Source organism: Notothenia rossii (genome assembly GCF_949606895.1).
Source record: "Notothenia rossii genome assembly, chromosome: 10".
In the NCBI taxonomy this organism is placed as follows: Eukaryota; Metazoa; Chordata; class Actinopteri; order Perciformes; family Nototheniidae; genus Notothenia; species Notothenia rossii.
Genome location: NC_136908.1, coordinates 48,243,980 through 48,256,209, shown reverse-complemented (window position 1 = coordinate 48,256,209; position 12,230 = coordinate 48,243,980). Strand labels below are relative to the sequence as shown.

The 12,230-nt window shown below is 42.3% G+C and overlaps 1 protein-coding gene across 1 annotated transcript in view; it reads right to left on the bottom strand.

Annotated features, from left to right (window-relative positions):
* snd1 (staphylococcal nuclease and tudor domain containing 1) overlaps positions 1 to 12,230 on the bottom strand; it is a 180,094-nt gene that overhangs the window by 19,086 nt on the left and 148,778 nt on the right. Inside the window, exons 19-21 of the mRNA XM_079656361.1 lie at positions 5,030 to 5,153; positions 3,169 to 3,238; positions 847 to 960 (exon numbers count right to left, since the gene is read on the bottom strand). Of these exons, the coding sequence (XP_079512487.1) occupies positions 847 to 960; positions 3,169 to 3,238; positions 5,030 to 5,153 (308 nt within the window). The remainder of the gene's footprint in view (positions 1 to 846; positions 961 to 3,168; positions 3,239 to 5,029; positions 5,154 to 12,230) is intronic.

The following is a 12,230-nucleotide window of genomic DNA, read 5'->3' as shown; positions in this document are numbered from 1 at the left end:
TCCAAATCAGCAGCAAGCGTGTACATTGTGAAAACCACTCTTTAATTCTAGGAACAAACATCCTAATGCTTATCTAGGCTAAGTAGAACACATACTCTTTAAAGTAACACACATGCACGCACACACACAAACACACAACCAATTTAAGGCAGGGCTTAGTACTGTGCCAATCAGGCATGTCCCTAAAAAAAAAATCAACAGTTTGTATCTGTGCAAACTATTCATGCTGCCGGCTCAGGAGGCTTCCAATGAGTTGACCCCCTGACACACGGTCACTCACACACACAGAGACAAGCACACACACCGGAGGTTGAGTCAACACACTTGTGTAAACAAGAAGATTAAGGATGCAAAAAAATAGGAACTGCTGTTGGGCTATCAGATGGACATTTATATGCATAGACACTTCCCCATGAAGTACCTAGATTGTTTGTATGCATCTATAGGATGGCAGGCAGGCTGGGTTATTGAAGAAATATTGTATACTGTACCTTATCAAATTGTCCATGAAACGTTAATGTCTCTCTGCTACTATGTTAATTACTCTATAATTGTTTGCAGCAAAGTAAATCAATGGCTCAGTGTTGGTCCTCGCTCCGACTGCTTGTACTCCATGCATTATGTATGAGCATCATTTTCTTGCTCGGAATGAAAACTGGTCCCTGTCTGTCAGTTACAGACTTATCACCTCGTGCGATAAGTCAAACTCAAACAGACAATGTGTCTCGCCAGAAAAGTCAACTTTCAAATGCTAGCGGAAAATGAGACTGAAGACGTTGATATCTCGAAAAGTTAATTCTGAGGCCTTCAGCCGCGACACATATCTCTACTCGGCACTTGACTTACGTCCAACGGGACCTGGATGTAGGCGAGGGCGTGCTCGGTGGCCTGTGCGGGCAGGGTCCGGGTGCTGAAGGCGGGGGGGATGGCAGCCAGACGAGTGGATGACACAACTTCTCTCTGCGGGGGGAAACAGAAAACACTCAGTAAAGACATGCAGGGTGTTTATCTGTGCTATGATACCTTGACACAGCAGCATTTGTTTTTCTGTGTTATCAAGACCAAATATTGAAGCTGTAATTTAATTCTTGTTTTAAAAAGGTAAAAAAGATTGACTCTTGGTTTATGTCTGAGGTTTTGAGATAGTAAAGTTAAGCTCCAACAGTTGGAGTGTATGTCTGTGATGATGACTTTGTCTAAGCAAACATGACAGAGACATCCACCTCTCCTGCTGCGACGGCAGCAAAGCAAGCCAACAGAGATGTCAAGGTCTGTTCAGTTTGGATACAAATAAGAAAAACAAATGGTTCTGGATGAAAATTCACATTCTGATTTCTTTACATTACAGAGTGCATCTCACAAATCAAATGGCTCTGCAAGTGAAGGGCATCTTCAAATCAAACACAGTACACACTCGGGCTGTAAATCCATCCTGCACTCCGTCATGTTTCTATTTTACCTCGGTTCTGAATCTATTCTGACATCTTTGTGTCACTTTAACAATGATGGTTTACAACTGTGATAGAAGGACATATGCCATCTTGTAGCTTAAGGGCTTCATGCTTGTATGTCACCTTAACAATTATTTCACAGCTGTTTCTGCAGCGTTATGAAGCCCCTTCACTAAGCTCCATCTGCTCTGTAGATCAGCTACAAGCTAAGAGTAAAGACCACAATGGATGTCAAGTTGGCAGTCAGACCTTGATCATAAAACACACTTAAAGCAGTAAAACATAAAAAGAGAACTACTACTTGCAAGTGTGCATTTGAATACAATGATGCTTGATATTCATTCAATAACTACAAACTAACAAATACACTTTGTTCCTGAGAGACAATAACCCAGGTTTAATTATGCAATGATAACAGGAATCGCATTTTATGAAATCATTATCTTTCCACGCCTTTAACAATCATATTTAAAATAAAGATTGGATGTACAGTACAGTAATCAACATGAGCTCTTGTCTCTGTATTCATGCTGACACGCCTACCAACATTTTCACCTTTACTGCTAAATGCAAGTTTGTACATTGCTATATATACAAAATAATTACAACATTTCCCTGATATGAAGCGTAAAAAAGCTCAAACATCCTGTCAGATGTGAGCCATGTGAGCACCACCGCAAGCTTCCTGAAGGGAGAACATGCAGGTGGAAAGTCAGACGCATGCAGCCATTAGAATGGGGAGTTAATTTAATGACCCCCCATATATTAGGTTAATGTGTTCATTGGACTGTAGAGTCTAGACAGAGAAGGCCTTGGATGTTTATCATGGAATAAGATTGATCAAGGCCATATTTGAGTTTGACAGCACTGTAAATGCTGGCCTTAAAAATAAAAGGCAGAAGTGCTGTTTGTTAATGATCACGTCATAATTCAGGGAATGACCTATAGCCGAGATGGGCGGCAATATCACCAACTAATAGCTCGTGACACAGAGGCATGAAATCAAGGCCGGAGTGACTCAACCTTTAATGATGTAAAACCACGGAGAAGGAGGTGGATATCAGCGGCGGTTTTTTTTTTCTTCCGGTGCGCCAGGTCGGCCTCGGAGAATCACACTTTCAGCAACATGCCAGGACACATCGCGTCTGCCAGCCAAACCTGGAGCTGTCCCCCGCTCTAAGGTCAGTCACACACTGTGCCGCTCCACTGCCCCGTGGGACATCTCTTCGCAGGCCGGGGGTTGGCTGCGTGAGCCACTTGGTGATGCAAGCATGTGTACGCACGTCGGCAGAAACGCAGGCGAAAACGCACTCACAAGGATGCAATGCCTTCGTCATCACAGAAAATGAATAAAATGACTAGAGAGCGGGGGATTTCTGCTTTTGTCATTGTTATGAAAAGAAGGAATAAAAAGGAAACACTCTTCGTTCATAACCAATGAAGGGAATACACAAACAAGTCTGCATCATGTTTGTCCAAAAAACTCCAGCTGAGAGGATACATAAAGGCTGTTAAGCAAACAACTGGTGTTTGAATAGATGAAAGAACGAGAGAATAAATCCCTCTTTGGATGCGAGAGCGCCTCTGGTTGTGGGTTTGGCCGTTTCTAAACATTGTGATTTGTTTGGAGTCACAAACAACAGAACTATGCTTTCATGATGAGTATGCAACAGGCAACACTTTTAGCACAGTTCAATTTGTGGTCACGGTTACTCACGTTGCCGTAGTCAATGTAGAAGACATGAACCTTTGCCGGTGACTCAACTTTCTCCACTCTGGCTCTGTACCTGCAGCAGAAATAGAATAATTGAGAGAGAGAGAGGCAGACAGAAAGGGGGAGAGAGAGAGAGAGAGAGAACAGAGGGAAAGGGAGATGAAGACAGAGGGCACAAGAGGAAAAGGAGATGAGTAAATGATTCCGTGCTTATTTCCCTGGGGAGAAGGTGTTACAGGACCTGTCTGTTGTGATCGGGTCAGAGGAGCGGGAGAGGAAGATCCGGCCGGGGGAGTGAGCGGGGACAGAGGGGATCTATCAGCACGGGGCAGGGCTGGGAAAAGAGGCCTCTTTGCAATAAAGGACAGACATCTAGCCCCATTTTGCCTTGTAGCAAATAACTTCAGTGCATTAGTGATAACCACAAAAGCCCAACATGTTCACTTGGTAAGGTTGGATTTTTTCCAGCACATTCGGCAGGCTGAATGTCATGAAAATAAACTGGATTTCCAGATCAGTGACAAATAAAAGAAAGTCTCTGTGTGAGAGCTAAACCATACTCATGAATTCATATACGAGCTAAAACGAAAGGTATGTGTTCCTATAGTTCAGGAAGTGTTTCTTTATCTGACCATTACTTGACATGGCCGAGAGAGGGGACGACAAAATGGCCGAGAAGCAATAATGGCAAATAATTACGGCCATATGGGCAGAATGTAAAAGACGAGAGAACAAATTAAAGCTAATCAGAGATTTACAAGAGTAATAAAGAACGGCACAGAGAGGAAGAGAAAGAGACAGTGTTTTAGTGACTGATGAACAGAGGTTTTCCTTTTCTATTTACTCCGACTCTGGTGTTCTAAGAAGATTTAAAAGGCGACGAGTTTCTAATTAGGCCCCTAATGAAACAAGCCCACATTCCACATGCATCACAGAATACAAAGCTACGAACTGAGAACAATGTGAATATGAACATAATGAGCTTGCTCTACAAAAGTGGATGTTTACTACCGGGTGCGGGATTACTGTAACAGGAATACAATTGTTTTTATACAAAACATACTGAAGAACCTGAAGGTTAATATACGTTGATGTGCACCGGTGGCTTGGACATCGGTATAACATAATATGTATTTTCCCCCCGTTAAAATCTGACAAGGAAGATAAGAGGGAAGAATGTAGGAGGGAAAGGAGAGCCCCTGTGTGGAGGGAACATTTGGTTTTTAATCAGTTCTGTGATCTTTTTTTCACAGTCACCTTCTTGACACAGACTCTCTCTCTCCCTCCCTCCCTCGATCACTGTGACTTTTATCTGTCCCCATGACCATCTGTAAACTTCCAACATCCGGTGAGGAGATGATGAAGAGGTGTGCGCTGTGTGTGTGTGTGTGTGTGTGTGTGTGTGTGTGTGTGTGTGTGTGTGTGTGTGTGTGTGTGTGTGTGTGTGTGTGTGTGTGTGTGTAACTGTCAAGCCACTGCTGAAAGGCCAAAGCAGAGGCAGAGAGCTAATTACCACCTGTAGGTGTCTGCAGCAAACGCATCACAGAAAGAGACAAGGTAAAACGAAACGTCGGGTGTTCTTGAGGGGAGGAACACGATTATACATATATGTCTCAAGGAAGTGTAGCTAATCAAACTGTAAAGTGTCTCACTTGGGGACTTTGTTTCTGTTCAACAACAATTACTGGCTTGCAAAATAACTTACTTATAATGCATTATTTATTTTTGAGTAACTAGCCTAACACTGGTTGCCATGAGAGCAGCTGCTTGATATGTTCAGGATTCAGTAAAGAGCCTCTTGCTGAAGGGCTGAAGTCTTACTAAGCTCTTAAATATGATCACGCATAATGAAATGTTTGCTTACCACTCGTCATCAGCAAACTTGGCTATGCAGTAATCCCCCCGGCGCGGGGCGTAGGACCCCTCCACGGGCGGCTGGGCGGCAATCTCCGCTCTCATGGTCTCCATCAGACTCTCCAACTGGCTCCCTGAGAAACACACAGACACACTTAGACTAACAGCTTTTGTTTATTTCTTTAAGTTGCATTTCATTACATCACTATTGGCTGCTTTCATTTTACTTTGAAAAGTTTACAGTTTTGCCTCTATTAGCAGTGTACGCCCATAGAGAAGAAGTTACATATCTTAAGCTGTGTTTGTGTGGAATTGGTCTTAAATGTCGTTTTGTAAGCAACAGAGGGGTCAGATTCAGAATTCCTTTACTATTCCCACAGCGGGGAAATTAAAAAGAGATACAGCAATTGTGGCAGAGCAAGTAAAAAAAAAAAGGCCAGACAATAATAAAGACTTAACTAACTTGTTAAATATAGAGGAAGCACACATTAGTAGAGGAATCGAATTAAAGACAATAAGTACACATCCATGGCTAAAAATGAGTAGCTGCGCTGCAATTACTGGGAGTGCTTCTAGTTAGCATTGTTCTGAATTTACTTTATTGCCTGCTCCAGTATGGTTTATAATAAAACACCTGGTTTCAGTTGAACAACATCACTGCTTTGGGTAAATGAACTTTCATATAAACAATCAAAGAACACAATTACACACAGCTCTTCAGGCACACAAACATAAAATGCTTATAAAGTGTTACCTCGGGATAAGAAGAAAAGACAATGACATTTAAGGATGATATACTTCAGCTCTAATTGTTTGTCACAATCAACTTCAAACCCAAATAAACCCAAACTGACCTTTACAGACTGAAACCAAACAGACATGCTGTAAGCCATTTAGCACCATGCAGCTAATGCTTTTGACCCTGCTGGAGACATACAGCTTTGACTAACAGGATCCAGCATAAAATGGGCCTGTATTATATCATGCACGGCAGACACATTATGGTGGCTTCAAGGTGAGATTGTGGCTGTCGATATGGTGGAGGTTGGAGAAATCAGATAGAGAGTCAGTGCTCCATGGAGTCAATGACTGCGGTAAGTGGCAGCTCGATTTGTACCCATCAGTTACAATCAGGGAGATGATTGCGGCGCCACTAAGTATGTTACTTCTCACCGTTTGTGTCATATGTATGGTATAGTTGTTTGTGTATGGCACAGTATGTTTATGAACAGATATTTAAAGTCGCTGTGGATGAGTGTATGAAATGTGCGGAAGAAATGACTGCAGCTAGTTTAGCAAAGCGCTCCACATGCCATTTTCACTGATCTACCACCTGGAGGAGGTTGTTTGGGAAGCCAGGGTTGTCAGTGATAGAGCATGTCTAACCACACTCAATTATACATTGGGAGGGTACAGTATAGGCTCAAATAAAATCTTATCAAACATATCTATAAAAACGTAGTCAACCCGAAAGGAAACCCAGTTTCTTGGCCATGTACACAGCACTGGTTCCTACAGGGTTGTTAAATATGAAATATATTATTTTATTTCTTTTGTAATGTAAAATCACATTAAAGACGTTTTTCCTGAGTAACGAGAGGGACCTTTACTCCAAAAATGGAAGAAATGGACCACTTTCTATTGAAAAATATATATATTTATATGTGACTGTGAATGAGAAGATTTGCATATTAAGTCAGGAATGTAAGAAATGAATACACTTCTTGGTTCTCTCCCATTCTATCTACTGTAATAAATGTCAGCTACATATAAAAGATGACCCCAATATAAAAATGCCACTAAAGATGAATATGTCGGTTTTCTCAGCTGAACAGCAGATTTGTTACATTTGAAAAAAAGCAGGGAAACACTGTGCTCTCACACACAGTCTGTCCTCTCACTGTGCCATCAGTCCAAATGCTATGAACAAAAAAAACAACAACATTTCAAGCTGCAGCTTCATGTATCACTAATACACTCGAAATATGCCAGCCTTGGATAAAAACAAGATGGAAAACAAATCGAATCGCTGACCATCTGTACGTAAACCTGGGTTTAAAGTAACCAAGTTAATGCTGCTCGTGTAAACTCATTCTCCTGTCTTAACGTGTTTTTTCCCACTAACCTGCTTTCTTTACATAAATGCAGTCAGTGTGTGTACAATGTTCATGTTGTGCTTACTATGAATATTGCTGTACCACCAAACAAACAGCTTGGAGGCGGGCAGTGTAGCATGCACATCTTAATGCACACCATTCTTTACTGCTTTACTGCTTTACTGCTGAAGTGAGTTATCATTAACACCTCAAATTATTTCTGCTGTTGGGAAAAAAGAGAAAAGAGAAATAATGAGCAGACAGGAAACCTTCATTAGCATGTCAAACATAAAGGAAAAACACCAGCGAGGGGTACGAAGGGATTTGGAGTGTGAAGGAAAAGCTGGGAGCTCGGTTTGATTGTGAAAGGGGTCAGGGCAGAGGAGGGGTGGGGTGTCCAAACACCTTATTGGCCACCCACTGCTACACCAACTGCTGATGAATGCAGTGAGGGGAATAGGAGCATAAATACACACACATAACAAACAGACACATCCTCAGCGTTTTGGAGAGAAAGCAGTTTTTGGAAAACACATCAGATGAATTGCTTTCCAAACCATCTTGCCTCATACACACCATCCCAAACACACACAGAGGTGGTGTTGTTACGTCAGTATGCTCCATATTCAGCGGCTTGTCCTTGCTGGAGTGGCATTGGGCTACAGCCGTCACATCCAGCCACCTCCTTGATTTATTAATCTAATTAAAAAAAGTTAGTGTGTGCCTTCCTTCCATCTCAGAGTGCACTGGCGTGAATTTATGTGTGTACATTTACACACCGACTTATTTCTTTCTTTCTGTTCCTGGGCCATGTTCCACTTCAGGCCCGGAGAGGACCGAATAAATGACACATGAGCTGTAAGAGCGTTCTACCTGCTAAATGTGCACTCACATGAAGCCTTAATGGATGGAGCCTCTTGGCCCAACCTGATTACAAATGTTCCGTTTGTGTAAATGGTACAGCAGCAGAGTCGAACAACAGTATGGAAGTTTGGCTATAATATGTGATGCGTATTAATGGTGGAATTTAAGCGTGAACAGTGACCTGATTACTGGGGAAGATCTGATACGAATCTCTGCTTTTCAGAAGTTTGACAGCCAATTCCTTGCAGTAGGATCAGATGGTCTGCTCAAATAATCGAGCTTTGAATTGAACTTACAACGCAATCATGCTTCTTACTCCTACTAGCACCATGGCAAAGTGCTGTAACAGAAAGGGACGTTTTCTGACGCTCAGATGTCTCGCTTTGAACCATTTGATGAAAATTTGATGGATGTCTACCTCTAGAGTCTAGACTGCGACTCAGGCCTATTGATTTTTCATTTTTACTGAAAGATATACAGGTTTTTAGTACGGCATGTTCCCAAGCACCTCAAATGTGTTACATGTCCTACTGCAAGGGAACACTGACATGTTCTGATGTAACATCTTTGATGAATACGTTTAACCCAAATACATATCTTTAGTACTGATGTTTTTGATTAAGTCTAATACCTTATTATTGCAGCATTTGTAGCAAAAGTGTGTTTTGTTCCTTCTTTCCCATGTCCTGCTGCCGACTGATCAAACAATTTGGAATGTTTTATAGGTTTACTTTGTGGGCTGGATATACCCATGGGACTATCTCTTTCTATATATATATTGGGGTTATGAATTCAAAGGGCACTGACAGTACAGTGTTATGGATCACCAAGTTTAACAAGATGATTTACGATCTGCTGTGACCCCTACATTCACTCCAATTGCTTCCAAGTCAAGTCCAGTCACACTTTAACAATAAATCCATGTCCATCCTCTGACTGAAAAAATGAAAATATGTCTCCTGATGTCATTCTGCGCAGTTTCCTTTTTTACATTTGGCTGATTAAGTTGACAAATCAAGCCACCAACTCCTGATGCTTATAGTGCGGGACTCTGAAGGATCATTAATATGAGGAGCTAAATATAGTCATCGCATCACACTGTCCCTTTAGCACTTCCTCGTCTCAGGCAGTGTCCTAGGAGCAGTAAACTTTTAATTCATACACCTTTCTTCCCCGTGCGCTGCCGAGCAATTTATAATGTACATGTCCACGTTTGCAGGAAGTGTTTGATTTAGTATGCAGTGTGCCTCATGCATTACCATTATTCTCTGTTGGGATTTACACATTCAATTTGCTGTGCAAGTTTCTTGAACAAAAGGTTTACCGACTTTGGGGTTATCAATTCATCTCGAACACTTCCACGTGTGCAGCTTTAAGGAATGCTGAGTGTTTTTACTGCAGAGCCGTGGTTGGAGAATGTGTAAGTATGACATCATATTCAGGAAAAGCAGGCAATCACATGTTAATCAGTATGACTGCAATCATGTAAAGAGTCTGCAATGAGCTTTTCATGCTGCAGGCCATCACAGAGAGAACATCTAGGCCCTCGGGGGTCAATTGAGCAGGCTCTTATGCATCCTTGTGAAATTCAGAATGAATACTAGCAATCACATTAGGAAGGAAGAGCAGCAGCGAGGACACTCTGCATTACAGAGGAAGACTCCTTTTTAACGTTGGCATACGGACAACTCAATATCTGCCTGCAGAAGGGGTAAAGCATGTCGAGCGTGAATGCTCATTTTGTGCCCAAGGGAGAGCCAAAAACAGCCAAACCACTGACTGCGCCTGATGCGGGCCAATTTTTCTCCGTCTTCATCTCTTTATTCCTCTGTTGTTTTTCCTCCCTGGTTCTGTAATTTGTTTATACACCATTATGGCTGCAGCTGTTTGTAAATCATATATAATTACATTGTGAATGCCCAGTGCAGAGTGAGGGAGCGATTAGGCTCAAAAACGAGGAAACAATGGAGAAGGAATGGAGAGAGAGGTTAAGAGACACTTCCAACAGTTTTACAGGTTGGCCATGATCGTATTTGATTATATTGTGACACACGGTGCCTGAGCAGAAATAAGGGGGGGGAACAGAAATCCAATGAAAACTGTGAATCATGTGCCCTTTCGCTACGCATCCCAAGGCCGTACTGAATTCTATTAAGCTGTTTACCAAAGCCATTAAACCACAGAAGAGTAAATAATCACAAAATGACAAAGGCAGGGGCCAAGAGAGCGATGGTTGTTATGAAAGCATTCTCATTTCCTGGCTTAGAAGAATGAAGGAATGACCAAATCGAAGTGGAGCGCCTCTATGAAAAGGACACCTGTCGGGGAAACAATTGTCTTGAGAGGATCCGGAGACCTTAACCTGGCAATTATTAATGATCATTTGCAAAGAGAAGAGGCAAATTCACAGGAAAGACTCAAACAGAAGCAGGCACACAAATATGTGCATCAATTCTCCTCTTAAAAGCATCACAGAGCCTTGCTTGCTGACTGGTATGAAGACAGAGTGGACACATGGATGGTGCTCTACCATCACAGAGCATTGTGCTTGCGCTCACCTGTTTGGAGTCTTAAATATGCATGAGGTTTGGACTGGCTTTATCCTCTGGGGGAGAGGAATGGCAGCGTGTCAGGACATACAAGCGACACTTCAAAAAGGTAAAAGGCCGCACTGACAAACAACAAAACACGGGCTCTGTGCAGTACGTAGCGGCGCGGGAGGCCTGCACTTGTGTGGGCAAGCAAACATGCACAGCTGTTATGGGTCTAAAGCCCTGTGTGGTTGGTCAACAATGAGCCGGCGCTCACCCGAGGATATGTGTACACTTTCTGAGGACGCAGTGTGACAAGGAGGGAGCTGAGACATGAGGAAAGGCCATTTACTCCCCTTCCTGAGTGATGTTTGAAGTGGTGTCAGCATCTGCCGAGCATTGAGGGAGGCCACTATAAAAAAACAAATGATCCCCCTGCTTGACTAATGCTGCTCCACTCCCACTGGAGAGTGATATGGATTATATCTCATGCGATACCCCCCACCCACCACCACCAATTAGCCTGCTCAATTCTACCCTTCCCGGCAGTCTGGAGCCTTTTACAGCAAATTACTGTTTCTGTAATTGTAAAAGCATCACTGAAAATCTAAACAGAGACGGCATCTGCAGCTCTCTTTTTGAATCAGTCTCTCCTGCTCCTCTCTGCCACCTGTCGAGCCTCATTGACTGCGCCTAATGCCCTGTTTTGATTGTGAGGAGTCCAAATATATTCACAAGATGGCCCTGCGCACCATTTGGGGAAGAGGAATGGGGAGTGTGGACTTGCCAAATTTGAAGAGAACCCCATAGACCTCTAAGTGGCTCTCCGCTGGGAAAAGTGTCATTCAGCTTTAGGTAATAGACCCAGAAGTTGGCATTAGTGCAAATCATGCGCACGAGATAGGGAAGAATAAGGATGAAAATCCAAGAAAATCCAAAGCACCCCGCCTCAAACCGACAGGTGAGCTGACCTTTGAGAAGCTAAGTAGCGAATCCGATTTAATTATGAATGCCTTGGGAGGGGGGGATCATCCGGGCAGAGTGTGACCTCTAAATATTGCATCGGCTGCAAAGGCAAGGAGCAGGGAAAGTGAAAAACAGCAGCATCGACTGCTACAAGTACTGCAACTTTCATTCACCTGTGTTGTTACTCGGTTCACTGAATGCCAACGCAAGAAGGCCATGTATAAAACAAGAGACATAAAAGACAGAAGGACTTATACATGGGACACGATTTGGGTCAATTCTTTATAGAAATAACCTTTTTTTATCCTTTTTAAAACTGTAAAGGACACACAACGCATTCTCAATAGTAAGCAGTACATTTTAATAAGGCTAAATTAAAAAATTAAACCTAATGGTGTTAAAGAAAAGCAGCTTATGTACATCGACAGAACAGTAAAGCAATTACAGCCATTCTCCCCTAATGCAATGGGGCCATTCAACTATTCAATATCATCGTTTATACAATTGTCACATTTAGCACGTTGTTGCATTTCTTTTGTCTGTTGCCTGAAATTCATGAGCTAATTTTTTTATTTCACAATTAGTTCCTTCACTTCATTTTTGTAATTACATTGTTCAACAAAGAACTGCCTTGATTAAGAGAAAAATTACTTTCTCAGATGCTTTTGTGAAAAAAAGAAGCCATTGCATAACGCTCGGTTGTAGGAGCTAATTATCTCAACCCCTGACTGAGTTGCCACGAGAAGATGTTTCA